Source organism: Rhinopithecus bieti, unplaced genomic scaffold (assembly GCF_001698545.2).
Source record: "Rhinopithecus bieti isolate Rb0 unplaced genomic scaffold, ASM169854v2 scaffold_63, whole genome shotgun sequence".
Classification (NCBI taxonomy): domain Eukaryota; kingdom Metazoa; phylum Chordata; class Mammalia; order Primates; family Cercopithecidae; genus Rhinopithecus; species Rhinopithecus bieti.
The window spans coordinates 515,018-531,386 of NW_016802972.1; the positions used below are offsets into that span (position 1 = coordinate 515,018).

General features: G+C 53.8%; 1 protein-coding gene across 5 annotated transcripts; it reads left to right on the forward strand.

The window, feature by feature from the left end:
* Nucleotides 1–12: 12 nt before the first annotated feature.
* Nucleotides 13–11,955, forward strand: ZNF668 (zinc finger protein 668). 5 transcript variants are annotated; one of them, XM_017871943.1, is made up of 4 exons: nucleotides 7,123–7,139; nucleotides 7,543–7,631; nucleotides 8,358–9,026; nucleotides 10,526–11,955. In XM_017871943.1, the coding sequence occupies exons 3-4, from the start codon at nucleotides 8,380–8,382 to the stop codon at nucleotides 11,736–11,738; spliced, it is 1,860 nt and encodes a 619-aa protein (XP_017727432.1). In that variant the 5' UTR covers nucleotides 7,123–7,139; nucleotides 7,543–7,631; nucleotides 8,358–8,379; the 3' UTR covers nucleotides 11,739–11,955. The 5 variants fall into 5 exon arrangements, with proteins under 5 accessions (XP_017727213.1, XP_017727372.1, XP_017727136.1 ...); XM_017871724.1 differs by lacking the exons at nucleotides 7,123–7,139; nucleotides 7,543–7,631 and adding an exon at nucleotides 13–673; XM_017871883.1 differs by lacking the exons at nucleotides 7,123–7,139; nucleotides 7,543–7,631 and adding an exon at nucleotides 703–1,603.
* Nucleotides 11,956–16,369: the final 4,414 nt, after the last annotated feature.

The window sequence follows — 16,369 nt, forward strand, 5'->3', positions numbered from 1 at the left end:
TTACGCAGACACACTTCCGGCGCTAGGTTCTCGCGCTGCACGACTGACTCCGCCCACGTAGGTCACAACGAGGCGTCTTTGCGCGCTACGCTAGCCACACTTCCGGCAAGAGCAGCTAGTATCGTTCCGGTGCATATTGAATAGGCGCAGAAGAGAGAAAAAGATTCTGCAGCCCTGGCCACAGTACTTTGGTGACACTTTTCGTGGGGCTCCCTGGAAGACTTTTCCTAAGGCAGATGGAGAAAACTTCGTGAAATCCACTGGTTGCTATTAAAGGAAATGTTGTGGAATATAAGCGGACTTAGGTTCTGCAGAGCTTGAGCATGGCCTTTTTGTCCTCCCACCTTCTGGTTCTTGAAGACATTGCCGGTGACCTGGCCCCAGACTAACACGAGGCCGGCGTATACCGTCAGCCTGCCCTGCGTCCCCTTGCCTCAGCACCCACAGAGACCTCTTGCAAGATGCTTCTCTACCGCCATAGGCTGGAGGTTCCCCGGGAACTTTCCCTTCCTTCCTAGCTGAGAAAGGTCCCTCACTTCCGCTCGCCGGGCCACCGGTCCCGCCTCCCCGCCCCCCGCTGGGTCCTAGCGCCGGCCCCTCTTTGGCAGGATCCGGGCTCCGTCAGTGCGAGGAGCCGACGCCGACAGCACGGAGTCAGCCCAAGTCTCATCAGGTAGAAAACGCCGGCGGGAAGCCGCGAGGGCCCCGGGCAGACCCCACGCGGCCGCAATCCGAGCTGGCCTCAGTTTCCCTGCGGGCGCCGAGGGCGGGCTGGGTTGGTCCAGCGCGAGCAGCGCGGGCGGGGCGGGCGGTGAGCGGCCCTGGGCGCATTGCGGGCCCAGCAGGTCCTAGAACCCGCCGACTGTCTCCGCGGTTCTGGGCTGCGGACACCCAGGCTCGGCCCGCGCGGCTGTCGTCCCGGCGCGGTGCGGGCCCGGGGGTCCTAGAGCCCGCCATGTTGCGGGCTTTTGTCCCGGCCGCGCGGCCCGCGCTGCAAGGTCCCCGGCGCCGGCGGCCCCCTCCCCGGCCGAGGCCGGGCCACCACTCTCGCGGTCCTAGAGAACGCCATCTTGCAAGCCTTTGTCCCGCATTCGGCCCTCCGTCCATTCATTTGTTCATCCCCTCATCCTTCGTTCAGTCCTGGTTGCCACGTCCTCCGAGGCCACGTTTTCCGAGGCTCAAAACGACACAAGTCAACCCAGGGTCCTGCCCTCCAGGGACTGCCTGGCTGGCGGGGGCGCCGCGTACAGACGGTTGCGAGGAGCGAGGAGCTCCGGGTTTCTGCAACTCTCGGCTCCTCGGCGCGCTTCGTAGGCCCCACCGCCCTTCAAACTCCCACAAACATCAGGGACCCCATTTTACTGATGAGGAAACTGAGGCCCAGAGCGGCGTGGGGCCCTTACCTCTCTACTGCCATTAAGTATTCCTGAGGGCACTGGGGAAGGGGGTTCTTGACGAATGTAAAGGGGCTTTCCCGTTGGAGAAGGCAGGCAAGGGCTCCCGAGCCCAGAAAACTGCATCTAGAGGCGGAGGGTTGAGAATTGTGGCTGGAGGTTCGGTCGCTGCCGGGAGGAGGACTGTCGCTGGAGCTGAGGCTGGAAAAGTAGGTTGGGATCAGGTTGTGAACTGGCCGGGTTGGCGGCCTAGGAGATGATTAGCGCTCATTTCTGCAGGGTTCATCTGCTCACTAGATCACTCCTGGCCGTGAGGCCTGTGTGGTGACTGCTTGTTTAGAGATGGGAAGATTGAGGTGCCTCCTTTTTCTCCTCATCCCTGCCCCAGGATCCTAGCCTAGGATTTTTGGAAATTGAATCTCTGCTTGCCTAGTGAGACAATAGAACTTCATCCGGTTCCTAAGCCAGTAGTGAGGCAAAGCAAGGCTTCATCGCCACGACAGGGAGCCCACTGTGGTATATTGGGGCAGTAGTTGGGCCTTGTGGACTTGGAAAGGTGGAAGAATTCAGTTAATAAACAGTTATTGGTGGACATTCTCACAAACTCCTACTGTGCAGGAGGCAGAGGCTACAGACCTGGGTTCAAATTTCATCTGAGGTTGATTCCTTCCATTTGTTTTGGGTCACCACACACGGTTCTGGGTGTAGACGATGCAGATAATCAGTTTCCTAGCTCTTTGCCAGCCTGGACTCTGGTGCTGGGGATGGAGAATTAACAGCCAAACCATAAGATGTGTAATGCTAGCAAAGCAATAGTCAGGGCTCAGAGAGCAGGTGTCTGGGATTTGAACACTGGCTGGGACCGTGACTCGTTAGCTTGTTTCTTTGTGGTGTCACTTCTCATAAGAACACTAATCCTGTTGGACCAGGGTCACACCCTTATGATGTCATTCCACTTTAATTACTTCCATAAAGGCCTTATCTCCAAATACAATCACAATGAGAGTTAGAATTTGAATATATGAACGGACAGGGAACACAAACATTCACTCCTAACGAACTTCTAGGCAGTTGTGGAATTGGCTTGAGTAGTTGAGTATTATGCACAAACTGCTTAGAATGATACCTTGTCCATAGTAACCTTGCAAGGAGTATTGTCCAGATGACACCATATAGGAAATTAGAGAGGAGGGGGCTGGTCGCTGTGGCTCATGCCTGTAATCACAGCACTTTAGGAAGCCGAAGTGGAGGACCACCTGAAGCCAGGAGTTCTTGAGACCAGTGTGGGCGGCATAGTGAGACCTCTATCTCTACATACAAAGAATTTTTAATAAATTAGCCAGGTGTGGTGGTGGGTGCCTGTAGTCCTAGCTACTCAGGAGGATTGCTTGAGTGCAGGAGTTCCAGGCTGAAGTGAGCTATGATTGAGCCACTGCACTCCAGGGTGACAGAGTGAGACCTGATCTCTAAATAAAATAAGACCAGGACGGTGTCTCACACCTGTAATCCCAGCACTTTGGGAGGCCAAGGCGGGCAGATCACTTGAGGCCAGGAGTTCGAGACCAGCCTGGCCAACATGGTGACACCCTGTCTCTACTAAAAATACACAAGTTTGCCAGGTGTGATGGCTTTCGCCCGTAATCCCAGCTACTCGGGCAGCTGAGGCTGGAGAATCACTTGAATCCAGGAGGTGGAGGTTGCAGTGAGCTGAGATCCAGCCACTGCATTCCAGCCTAGGCAACAAAAACTTTCTCTCAAAGAAAATAAATAAATTAAAATAAATAGGTGGGGCATGGTGGCTCAAACCTGTAATCCCATCTCTTTGGGAGGCCAAGGCGGGTGAATCACCTGGGGTCAGGAGTTCCAGACCAGCCTGGCCAACATGGCGAAACCCCATCTCTACTAAAAATACAAAAAATTAGCTGACTTTGGTGGCGGGTGCCTGTAATCCCAAATACTTGGAAGACTGAGGCAGGAGAATTGCTTGAACCCGGGAGGCAGAGGTTGCAGTGAGCCGACATGGTGCCATTGCACTTCAGCCTGGGCAACAGAGTGAGACTCTGTCTCAAAAAATAATAATAATAAATAATAAAATAAATAAAAATAAGCCAGGTACAGTGACTCATGCCTGTAATCCCAGCACTCTGGGAAGCGAAGGCCGTGGATCAGTGGAGGTCAGGAGTTCGAGACCAGCCTGGCCAACATGGTGAAACTCCATCTCTACTAAAATACAAAATTAGCCAGGCGTGGTGGCAGGCACCTGTAGTCCCAGCTACTTAGGAGGCTGAGGCAGGAGAATTGCTTGATAGATAATCGTGAAATTCTGTCAAAAAAAAGAGAGGAGTAGACAGAAGGCGATTATCAGGGTAAAGATAGCATTGGGAAAGGTAGTCATTCAATGCTCCTTGGTTGGTTAAAAAAGGAAAAAATTAGAAATATTAAAAGGTGGGGGAAGGAAAGGTGGTCAAGAAAGCTCTTTTTGAGGAGGTGACTGGGAGCTGAGATCCAAATAAAACAAAAAGACAGCTACACAAAGATCCTGGGAGAAGAGTGGCTCAGACAGAGGGAACTGCTAGCACCACGGCCCTGAGGTGGGAAGGAATTTAGCTCTTTGAGGAGAAGAAAGGGGGCCTCTGTGGGTAGAGCCCAGTGGGCCAGGGAGAGGAGTGGGAGGTGAGGTAGGCAGGGTTGTGTGTGTGTGTGTGTGTGTGTGTGTGTGTATTTTTAGTAGAGATGGGGTTTCGCCATGTTGGCCAGGCTGATCTCAAACTCCTGGCCTCAAGTGATCTGCCCAGGTAGGCAGGATTTAGATGGTTTGGGGCTATGCTGGCCATGGAAAAGATATGGGTCTTTTTCCTGGGAGCAGTGGGAAGTCTCATGATTCAACCTGGGGGAGAGAATGGAGAGTGGTTGAGAGTCCTGCCCAGGAGCCTGGAGACTTGGGTTTGAGTCTGGCTCCTTGACCAGCTGTATGTCCTTGTGTATGTTTTTTCCTTTGTGGGGGCCTTAATCTCAATATCTGAAAAAGAGGTGTAGTGAACATTTAAAATGCTCCTCTCCTAAGAGCTTGTGGAGACCTAAGGATGTGTGTTTGGTTCTTAAGTATTGGTTGGGCCAGGCATGGTGGCTCACACCTATAATCCCAGCGCTTTGGGAGGCTGAGGTGGGAGGATCACTTGAACTCAGGCGTTCTAGACCAGCCCAAGCAACATAGCAAGACTTCATCTCTACTAAAAATAAAATAAAAATTAGCCAGGCATGGTGGTGCATGCCTGTAGTCCCAGCTACTTGGGAGGCTGAAATGGGAGGATTGCTTGAGTCTGGGAAGTCAAGGCTGCAGTGAGCCATGATTGCACCACTGCACTCCAGCCTGAGCGACAGAGTGAGACCATGTTTCAAAACCAAACAAATGAAAGTATTGGCTGGAATGATCCAGAGTGTATTTAAAATACAGATTCCTGAGGCCTACCTCAAGCTCTTTAAAAAAATATAGATAGATAGATAGATAGATAGATAGATAGATAGATAGATACACACACACACACATATGTTTAATGGTGGGATGTTAGAAACCTACCTGGCCTCTTTGTGTAGCTGGGCACATGCTGAGACCAACCTGGCACTCCCCTACCTTTTCCCCTGGGAAGTGCTGTGGCAGGAGGGATTTGCCCCTCCAACTACCTGGTGTCTGACTCACAGATAGGGAGGCTGAGACCCAGAGCTGGCAAGAGGCAGTAGAAGGGCCAGAGCTCAGAACCACTGGGTCAAGCCCTCTGAGAGGGAAGCAGAGACATAAAGGGTGCCGGACAGGGTCTCAAGGCAGTTCTGCAAGGATGAGAGAAGACACAGGTATGACCTGAGCCCAGGGTTCTGGTCACTGCGGGGCTGGCCAAGGCAGCAGACAAGCCTAAGAGGCCCCAGACCACTGAGCAAGACCCCAGCAACTTAAGGCAAATTAAACACCTGGACTGAAGTCCCAGCTGCTTAGGTTACCCATTGAGGGACCATGGGCAAGTCACTTAACGCTTGGAACCTCAATTTATTCCTCTGTAAAGTAGGGACAGGAATTCCTATCTCAGGAAGCTATAAGACATTAAATTAAATAAACTAGCACACCCAGCAATGTGTCTGGCTCTGAGAAGACTCTGATAATTGAGGACAGTAATTATTCTTGACTCATTCATTCCTCACGCAACCCTGTCAGGTAAGTACTATCATTACCTCCATTTTTCAGATTAGAAAACTGAGGTTCTGAGACATGCAGTACATTACACAAGGTCACATCAGCTGGGAAGTGATGGAGGCAATATTTGAAGCCAGACAGTTTGGCTTCAGGGACTGGGCACTTAACAAAATACTAAACCATTTCTCTGGACCTCGGTTCCCTTATCTGTGAAAATGGAATAATAGAACTTTCCTCATGGGGTTGCCATGAAGGGTAAGCGAGCTAATACACATAAGGAGTTTAGGATACTGCCTGGTATTTGGCAAGTGCTCAGTAAATGTGCGCTATCTTTTTTATTTTTTTATTTTTTTATTTTTTTTTTTGAGATGGAGTCTCACTCTGTTGCCAGGCTGGAGTGCAGTGGCACGATCTTGGCTTACTGCAACCTCTATCTGTTTGGGCTCAAGCATTCCTCCTACCTTAGCCTTCTGAGTAGCTGGGAGTACAGGCATGCACCACCATGCCTGGCTGATTTTTGTATTTTTTGTAGAAATGGGATTTTGCTATATCGCCCAGGCTGGTCTTGAACTCCTGGGCTCAAGGGATCCACCTGCATTGTCTTGAACTCCTGGGCTCAAGCAATCCACCCGCCTTGGTCTCCCAAAGTGCTAGGATTACAGGTGTGAGCCACTGAACCTGGCCCGAGCTATCATTTTTATTAAGGAGGAACTTTATCAGGCAGACTCTCCAGAAACCATCTGGAAGAGAGGTAGTGAGTACCTCATCCAGAAATAGGGAGGGATCCTTTGGAAACTGTAGGAAGAATTCAAGTCATCAGGAAGGTTAGAATTCAATCCCTTTAACTCATCTTCAAGCCCCAGGATTGATTGATTGATTGATTGATTGATTCAGTGTCTTGTCCCGTCTCCTAGGCTGGAGTGTAGTGGTGCAGTCTTGAACTTCTGGGCTCAAGCAGTCCTCCCACCCCAGCCTCTCAAGTAGGCAGGACTATAGGCACATGCCACCACACCTGGCTAATTTTTATTTTTAGTAGAGATGGGGTCTCGCCAGGTTGCCCAGGCTAGAGTGCAGTGGTACGATCATAGTTCACTGCAGCCTCGAACTCCTGGGCTCAAAGGATCCTCCTGCCTCAGCCTCCCATGTAGCTGGGACTTCAGGCGCATGCCACCACACCTGGCTAAGCCCCAGGATTTAGCGGGAAAAGTGAAATAACCAAGTGAGAATAGAATGGAGTTTTGTGGGATTGGGGCCAAACCCAAAGGGGAGATGCTTGAGGAGCCTCCTGGTGGAAGTGGGGCTCCAGTGAAGGACTTGTCAGATTTGGAACAAGCAGGAAGGACCTGGGGATTTGCATGGTATGGTGGAAGCCATGGAAAGTTCTTGAGCAGGGAATAGGAAACATCATACAGTACTTCTGGGAGAAGACCGGCTGCATGGGGTTGGGGAGGGAGGGCAGCGTGCAGGCCTGAGGCCGGGACTTCAGGCAGAAGGGTGCTGACTCTAAGGATGTGGCCCTTGCCATGCCTCAGGGGCTCCTGTGTCCTCCCTGGGTCAACCAGGTAAGCTGTTTCTCCCACCTTTTCCTGCCATAAGGGGCCCTGAGTCTCTGTATTTCCCCTAGCACCCTCGTGGCTCAGCTCAGTTTCCTCCTCCTCCTCAACCCCAGTGTCATAACTTAGAAGCCACCAACCTCTAAGGTGTCCAGATGAGGAAATAGGCCTATAAACAACACTCATTTCACTGAGGTCTCATAGTAATCCACGGGGCTGGAAGTAGAACATAGGCCTCCTAGCCTCTGGGCACACCTGGCTCCCTGCAGCCCCCACTCCTCAGACCCCTTCCCCCAGCAGCAGCTGCTGAGCACTCCTTAAGTGGATCTGCCCTAATCCTCTTCCCTTCATCACCCAGGGAGGATGAGCTGGTGTTAAGACTAATACAGCCGTTAATCCTGTTTCCTCCCAGCCATGATCCCCAGGAGCATCTGGGTGGAGGGCGTCTGGGTTCTGGACCAGAAAGTAGAGCTGGTATGCCAGGAGGCCACGTTAGATCAGGTACATCAGTTATGACTCAGAAACAGGCTTCTAGCTGCTAGCAATGGCTCAGGCTGCCTTGAGAGTGATTCTCCATTACCAGAGTTGTGGGAACAGGCCAACAGGGATTCCAGAGCAGAGGGTGGACAGATTCCAGTCTGGGGCGGAGGCCCATACAGCTGTGCAAGAGCAGCATTCTGTGTGAACAGTTGCTGTCTCTGAGGGGCTAACCATTCAGAGGAGGAAAGAAAACACAGATGCTGGGGACCTGTCACTTCCAGACAGTGCCAGCTACTAGATTTAGCCCATTGGCTTTTCTGGTCCCAGGTCTGTCTTTTCTGGGCGCTTGGAGACCTTCAGGCTAGGCCCACGTCTGGGTACACTCTTCGTCCTGGCATAGTTCTTGGACACTGAGCTGAAGAAGGAAGATGGTGAGACAGATGGAACCTGGACCTCTGGGAATGCCACAGTGTTGGGAAAAGCCTGGAGGTTGAGGAGGGAAGTATAGGTGAATCTTTTGTGACCCCCAGCCTCCTTTCTTAGTGGCTCTACGGTCACTTGGTCCAACTCCTTTCTTCAATGAGCAGTTCAGGGAGGAAACTAACACAGGGTGTCAGAGCCAGGAATGCTGGGCAGGAAGGATGTGGGGGTTCCGAGGTGAGAAATGCAGATGAGATAGGGTTCTCTCTGAGGCCTTGAAGAGTGGCGAAGGTATGTGGCTTTGGTCTAACTTTGCTTCTCTTGCAGGGAAACTCCATTCACCAAGGCCATGGAAGTGGAGGCTGCAGAGGCCCGGTCCCCAGCCCCCGGCTACAAGCGCTCTGGCCGCCGCTACAAGTGCCTGTCCTGTACCAAGACATTTCCAAATGCACCCAGGGCAGCGCGCCATGCTGCCACACACGGGCCAGCAGACTGCTCTGAGGAGGTGGCTGAGCTGAAGCCAAAGCCGGAGACAGAAGCTAAGGCAGAGGAAGCCAGTGGGGACAAGGTGTCAGGCTCTGCGGCTAAGCCTAGGCCCTATGCGTGTCCGCTGTGCCCCAAGGCCTACAAGACGGCACCCGAGCTGCGCAGCCACGGGCGCAGCCACACGGGAGAGAAGCCTTTTCCGTGCCCCGAGTGCGGCCGCCGCTTCATGCAGCCCGTGTGCCTGCGCGTGCACCTGGCCTCCCACGCTGGCGAACTGCCCTTCCGCTGTGCGCACTGCCCCAAGGCCTATGGCGCACTCTCCAAGCTCAAGATCCACCAGCGCGGCCACACGGGCGAGCGGCCCTATGCCTGCGCTGACTGCGGCAAGAGCTTTGCTGACCCTTCAGTGTTCCGCAAGCACCGGCGTACTCACGCTGGCCTGCGGCCCTACAGCTGTGAGCGTTGCGGCAAAGCCTACGCTGAGCTAAAAGACCTCCGCAACCATGAGCGGTGAGGGTGCCTTCCGGGGCGGGGCGACAGCGTTGCTGCAGCCAATGGGGCCTGGGGTTGAGTCTCAGGGTAAAGTGAGCCAGTGGGAAGGTGGGTGGGGCAGATCCAAGGGGAGGGGCTAGGCATGTGGGAGAAATTGATGCCCGTGATTGGGCAGAGGTGGCGACCGCCTTGAGGTAGAGCCCTGATAATGGGATTGGGTCAGATTGGCCTCCGTTCCAGGCCAGCTGGAAAGGGTGGGGTTTGGAGTTGGGCAGTTCTGAGGGTCTTTGGTGGAGACCAGGAGGTGTGAGTGGGGCTGGGTTTGTCTAGGTCATTTTTTTTTTCTCAGCCCCTACATTAATGACACGTTTCTTGGCTGGGTACAATAGCTCACGCCTATAATTCCAACCCTTTGGGAGGCTGAGGCAGGAGGATCACTTGAGCCCAAGAGTTCAAGACCAGCCTGGGCAACATAGCAAGCCTTGTCTCTTTAAAATTAAAAAATTACCCAAGCGTGGGGATGTACACTTCTAGTCCCGGGTACTTGGGAGGCTAAGGTGGGAGGATGGCCTGAGCCCAGGAGGTCGAGGCTGCAGTGAGCCATGATCAGGCCACTCTATTCCAGCCTGGGGAACAGGAAAAAAAAAAAAAAAAAAAAGGCAGGGGACGCATATCTTGGTTTTTGAGGGGTTTTGTTTGTTTGTTTTTTGAGACGGAGTCTTGCTCTTGTTGCCCAGGCTGGAGTGCAATGGTGTGATCTTGGCTCACCGCAACCTCTGCCTCACGGATTCAAGCGATTCTCCTGCCTCAGCCTCCCGAGTAGCTGGGATTACAGGCATGCGCCACCATGCCCGGCTAATTTTGTATTTTTAGTAAAGATGGGGTTTCTCCGTGTTGGTCAGGCTGGTCTTGAACTCCCGACCTCAGGTGATCCGCCTGTCTCGGCCTCCCACAGTGCTGGGATTAGGGGCGTGAGCCACCGCACCTGGCCATTATCTTGGTCTTTTTTTTTTTTTTTTTCTTGAGATGGAGTCTTGCTCTGCCGTCCAGGCTGGAGTGCAGTAGCAGGATCTTGGTTCACTGCAAGCTCCGCCTCCCGGGTTCACGCCATTCTCCTGCCTCAGCCTCTCGAGTAACTGGAACTACAGGCGCCTGCCACCACGGCGGACTAATTTTTTGTATTTTTAGTAGAGACTGGATTTCACCATGTTAGCCAGGATGGTCTCAATCTCCTGACCTCGTGATCCGCCGGCCTCAGCCTCCCAAAGTGCTGGAATTACAGGCATGAGCCACCGTGCCCGGCCCATATCTTGGTCTTTAATGTGCAGAGACGGGTCTTTGGAATAGACACCCAGCCAGCCTGAAGGCTTCTTTCTCTGGGGTGCAGCAATGTGGCTCTTAGGGGATTAAGCCTAGGCCCCCACGGATGGTTGGGGAACCCCTAAAGTACAGCCCAGACAGGCAGTGGGGTCAGGTTATGGGGTCTGTCGCCTTCATGCCGAGTCCTCCACTTGCAGGTCCCACACCGGCGAGCGCCCCTTCCTCTGCTCCGAGTGCGGGAAGAGCTTCTCCCGCTCATCCTCTCTCACGTGCCACCAGCGCATCCACGCAGCACAGAAGCCCTACCGCTGCCCGGCCTGCGGCAAGGGCTTCACGCAGCTCAGTTCCTACCAGAGCCATGAGCGCACACACTCGGGGGAGAAGCCCTTCCTGTGCCCGCGCTGCGGCCGCATGTTCTCCGACCCCTCGAGCTTCCGGCGCCACCAGCGCGCGCATGAGGGGGTGAAGCCATACCACTGCGAGAAGTGCGGCAAGGACTTCCGGCAGCCGGCTGACCTGGCCATGCACCGGCGCGTGCACACGGGCGACCGGCCATTCAAGTGCCTGCAGTGTGACAAGACGTTCGTGGCGTCCTGGGATCTCAAGCGGCACGCGCTGGTGCACTCTGGCCAGCGGCCCTTCCGCTGCGAGGAGTGCGGACGAGCCTTTGCCGAGCGTGCCAGCCTCACGAAGCACAGCCGGGTGCACTCGGGGGAGCGCCCCTTCCACTGTAACGCGTGCGGAAAGTCCTTTGTGGTGTCATCGAGCCTGAGGAAGCACGAGCGGACCCATCGAAGCAATGAGGCCGCGGGGGCGCCCCCTGCACAGGAGCTGGTGGTGGGGTTGGCGCTGCCTGTGGGTGTGGCAGGCGAGGGCTCAGCCACCCCAGCAGCAGGAACGGGGCTAGGGGACCCTCCAGCAGGGCTGCTAGGGCTGCCCCCGGAGTCAGGTGGTGTGATGGCCACACAGTGGCAGGTGGTGGGCATGACGGTGGAGCATGTAGAATGCCAAGATGCCGGCGTCCGGGAGGCTCCTGGTCCCCTGGAAGGGGCAGGCGAGGTGGGGGGTGAGGAGGCTGATGAGAAGCCCCCCCAGTTTGTGTGCCGAGAGTGCAAGGAGACCTTCTCCACAATGACACTGCTGCGTCGGCACGAGCGCTCACACCCGGAGCTCCGGCCCTTCCCCTGCACCCAGTGCGGCAAGAGCTTCTCTGACCGAGCTGGGCTGCGGAAACACAGCCGCACTCATAGCTCAGTGCGCCCCTACACCTGCCCCCATTGTCCCAAGGCCTTCTTGAGTGCCAGCGACCTGCGCAAGCACGAACGTACCCACCCTGTGCCCATGGGGACCCCCACACCCCTGGAGCCCCTGGCGGCTTTGCTAGGAATACCTGAAGAGGGGCCGGCCTGAAACCCATGACCCCCAGCACCACACTCCAGGAACCCAGCCCCCATTGGGGGCTTCCTATACCTCCTTTTGCCTGGCTCTGCTCTTTAGACTCCAGATCCCTACCCCTCAGCAACTAGCTAACTTGTCGCCCAGCTAAGAGAGCTGGGACAATGGAGGCTGGCAGCAGCTGAGACGTGACTGTCTAGGAGTAACACTCATTAAAGCTTTCATTTTGGCACCAGGTCGTCTTCTGTGTTCTGGTTAGGAGTGAATGGGTGGGAGTTTGGGCATCAGATAATGTTCAGCGGAGACCCCTGGATCCACAGATTTGAAACTAGAAGGGTCTTTGGACACAGTTTCCCAAAGTATGTTTCAGGATGTCTAGTGACAACAGGTTCCATGGGCAGTAAGAAAGGAAATTCTCTGTGCCCTTCTTGGGATTCTTAGTGATCAAAAGTGGGCTGAGGTGGCCCTGGAGGAGCAGTGCCTCTGGCAGTCGGGAGCTGGCATCTCCAGCCCCACGGACCCCTTGTGAGAGCCTGGGACTTAGGAATCTGCCCACGAAAGGGGTATTGTTCATTAAAATCTACCCATTTCCTTATAGAAAATATGTCTTCAGGCCAGGTGTGGTGGCTCACACTTATAATCCAGCACTTTGGGAGGCCCAGGCGAGTGGATCACGAGGTCAGGAGATGGAGACCATCCTGGCTAACACGGTGAAACCCCATCTCTACTAAAACTACAAAAAAACTAGTCGGGCATGATGGCAGGCACCTGTGGTCCCAGCTACTCAGGAGGCTGAGGCAGGAGAATGGCATGAACCCGGGAGGCGGAGCTTGCAGTGAGCCAAGATCACACCACTGCACTACAGCCTGGGTGATACAGCGAGACTCCATCTCAAAAAAAAAAAAACTATTTAAGTCACAGTTAATTTGGGTCTCTGTTATATGCAGCAATACACATACATAAACTAATTCAGAATTTTCACTTACTATTATGATTCTTTTTGTTTTGTTTTGTGTTTGAGATGGAGTTTTGCTCTTGTCGCCCAGGCTGGAGTGCAGTGACATGATCTCAGTTCACTGCAACCTCTGCTTCCAGGGTTCAAGCAATTCTCCTGCCTCAGCCTCCCAAGTAGCTGGGATTTCAGGCGTACACCGTCACACCTGGCTAATTTTGTTGTTGTTTTTTTCTTTTGTTTTTGAGACGGAGTCTGGCTCTGCGGCCCAGGCTGGAGTGCAGTGGTGTGATTTCGGCTCACAGCAAGCTCCGCCTCCCGGGTTCACACCATTCTCCTGCCTCAGCCTCCTGGGTAGCTGGGACTACAGGCACCCACCACCGCACTCGACTAATTTTTTGTATTTTTTAGTAGAGATGGGGTTTCACCATGTTAGCCAGGATGGTCTCGATCTCCTGACCTTGTGATTCTCCCGCCTCAGCCTCCCAAAGTGCTGGGATTACAGGCATGAGCCACCATGCCTGGCCTTTTTTTTTTTTTTTTAAGTAGAGATGGGGTTCCACCATGTTGACTAGGCTGGTCTCAAACTCCTAACCTCAGGTGATCCGCCCCCTTGGCCTCCCAAAGTGCTGGGATTACAGGCGTGAGCCACCACGCCCTGCCTGGACAGCTTCTTTTTAATGCATCTCAGGATGCATGTGAGATTGATATTTACTAGGCACCATGATGATGCTAGAAGGTCTGGGCGCCACCAGATATTTTTACAATTCCTGTGAGCAGCTGCTACTAGTTGCCAAATGCCAGCAAGAATCAAGAAGACCCGGCTTCGCTGGGTGTGGTGGTTCATGCCTGTAATCCCAGCACTTTAGGAGGCCAAAGCAGGAGGATGGCCAGAGGTGAGGAGTTCGAGACCTTCTCAGGAGGCTGAAGCACGATATTTGCTTAAACCCAGGAGGCAGAGGTTGCAGTGAGCCGAGATCGTACTACTGCCCTCCAGCCTGGCGACAGAACAAGACTCCATCTCAAAAAAAAAATAGGCTCACTGGTTAGGACCTGAGGGTGAAGAACTCTGAAGAGGGGCAAAGGCGGAGACTTCCTAACATCAGCATAGCTCATTATGGTGTGTCAGTTGTCATGGTGATGGGAAAGGATACCTGAACAGAGGAGCATCCGCAACCCACAGGGAGGCTGCATCTATCAGCTGGGATCCAGTTAGGCTGCAGTAACAGCAACCTCCACCTCTCAGGGACTCACAACACCACGTTGATTTCTCACTCACATCCATGTCTTCCGTGGTACCGCTCTGTTCTATGCTATCTTCATTCCAGAGCCCAGTCTGAAGGAAAAGCCTCAAGCTGAAACTTTTCGTCTCCAGACACAGAAGAGAGGAAAGGTAGCAGACCCCATGACGACTCTTAAAGCTTCCTCGTGGAAGTGGCACATGTCATTTCCACTCAAAGTTCATGGTCTAAAGCAAGCCACATAGCCAAACCTGATGTCAGTGAACTGGGGACATAAAACCATTCTATATAGTGTAATGTAATGGGGAGCCAAGCAAGAAGACACGAGGCAGATGAGAACAGAGGTAGCCTTTATTGGCTAGCGGGCGAGGTTCACTGGTCCCCTAGGAGGAGGGCTGAGGAAATCGCGCGCAGGGCAGGTATCAGAGCCTTTTATAGGGCGAGGTAGGCGGGGTCTGTAGGTTTCTGTTTCTGAGGAATGAGGTGTCCAGGAGTTTGCGCAGAGCGGGGAGTTTTGGCGGGCTCAGGGTGCTTTTCGCGCGCTGAAAAGTCCTAGCAAGAAGTCCCAGTGGGTAAAGTCCCGACAAGGGGCCCGCCAAGTCAGGTGGTACCGCCATGTTGGGTCTAGGTCCCTACCTAACATTCCGACCTCTTTCTAATAAGAAAAAGGGGCGACGTGTTTATCTGGCTGCTTCCTGCTGGTATAGGTCATTGTGGGGTTCTTCGGAGGTCGGAACTCAGGTATAGGGGTGGAGTAGCATCTGATTGACAGTGACCCGGGAGACTTCCTTTATGCGGTCCTGGACAAAGCGGAGGATACAGGGAGCTATAAGTGGCAAGAAGCCAATGATTAGTAAGGGGCTTAGAAAGGGTAGGACCCGACCGGGCGCGGTGGCTCAAGCCTGTAATCCCAGCACTTTGGGAGGCCGAGACGGGCGGATCACGAGGTCAGGAGATCGAGACTATCCTGGCTAACATGGTGAAACCCCGTCTCTACTAAAAATACAAAAAACTAGCTGGGCGAGGTGGCAGGCGCCTGTGGTCCCAGCTACTCCAGAGGCTGAGGCAGAAGAATGGCTTAAACCCGGGAGGCGGAGCTTGCAGTGAGCTGAGATCTGGCCACTGCACTCCAGCCTGGGCGACAGAGCAAGACTCCATCTCAAAAAAAAAAAAAGAAAGAAAGAAAGGGTAGGACCCAAACGGCTATCGACAACTGCCACCACCCAAATGAGGGCCCCAATCTGAGGTTTCTCTGGTGGAGCCCTTCCCGAATCTTTTCTAGAGTGAGGAGATTGGTTTCTACTAGTCCTGATTCATTGATGTAGTAGCAACATTCTTCATTGAGAACATGCAGGTGCCGCCCTTATCGGCTGTAAAGAGGTCGAGTGCCTGACGGTTCTGGGCTGCCACCTGGGCGACTGAGGTGATCTGCCGTTGGAGGGAAGCCAAGGACTCTGCAGAAGCTTTGATTGCTACCTGTAATCGGGCTGAAAGGTCCTGAGAGGCCTGGACAGAATGAGTTAGGGCTCCAGTTCCTAGGCCGGAGGCTACGAGGGATGAGGCTAAAGAGACCCCGATCATCAATGGAAGGAATACTGCCCTTGCCTGGTGGGGGAGGGCAGAGGGCAGGAGGGAGGATAGCTCTGCCTCACTGTACAGGGTGAGGCTGGGGACTAGGGAGATGGGAACGCATAGGGCAGTGTTGGGGGCGTGGAGGGTTTTTGACAGGGTGGAATTGCACCAAAAATACCCACCTGGAGGGGTGGTTAGATTTAGAGGTGCAGATCCTGTCTGGTTGCACCAGGAAGCATTGGGTGTGGAGTAGCAAAAGGGGAATTGTTGCCTAAGCGGGTCTTGAAACAAGGGGACTTCTCCTGGGGTCCGGCCGTGGAGGGGGGAGGAGAGGGTTAGGTTAGAGTTAAAAGGGCTGGGTAAGGGTACCGCAACCAGTGGGGGCTTATTCAAGTCTGCACACAGGAAACAGCGAGAGATGTTGTGTACCCCGGCCATGTGTACCACTTGAGCCCCTTCCCTGACTAAGGTTAGCCAGGAAAAAGGGTTGCTGCTGTCCTGGGGCTTGCTGCCTGGATCAGCTAGAGCTGAGATGGCTTCCTCCTGTTGTCTGATTTCAGAAGCCAGGCTGACAAGGCTGCTTACGACCCTGATGTAGGCCTTAAAGATCCTGAGTCGGGCCACGGGATAAGACTCACTGTGCCCTCGGTAAAGGCAGGTCGCAACCCGATGCCCACCTCGAGTCCCAAGGGTCAGGGATGGTGAGGAAAAAGGTAGACTTGAGGTTCGTAGTCAGCCGCACAGAGGAAGTGGGCTGCTGCCAGAGGGTTTCTTTGGTGTCCTGTATGGCCAAGTGAATGTTGCAGTAGCAGTAAGGGCAGCCTCCATTGGTTTCAACCCAAGTAGACTGACAGGCATTGTATGTCTGATCATATGTGAAA

What these genes read in the sequence shown, in the direction of transcription:
- ZNF668 (XM_017871647.1), top strand. Translation starts at nt 7,087, where the DNA reads ATGTGGCCCTTGCCATGCCTCAGGGGCTCCTGTGTCCTCCCTGGGTCA. An exon ending in GTCCTCCCTGGGTCAACCAG is followed by an intron (nt 7,140 to 8,357) that starts GTAAGCTGTTTC and finishes CTTCTCTTGCAG; the next exon opens with GGAAACTCCATTCACCAAGG. An exon ending in GACCTCCGCAACCATGAGCG is followed by an intron (nt 9,027 to 10,525) that starts GTGAGGGTGCCT and finishes CTCCACTTGCAG; the next exon opens with GTCCCACACCGGCGAGCGCC.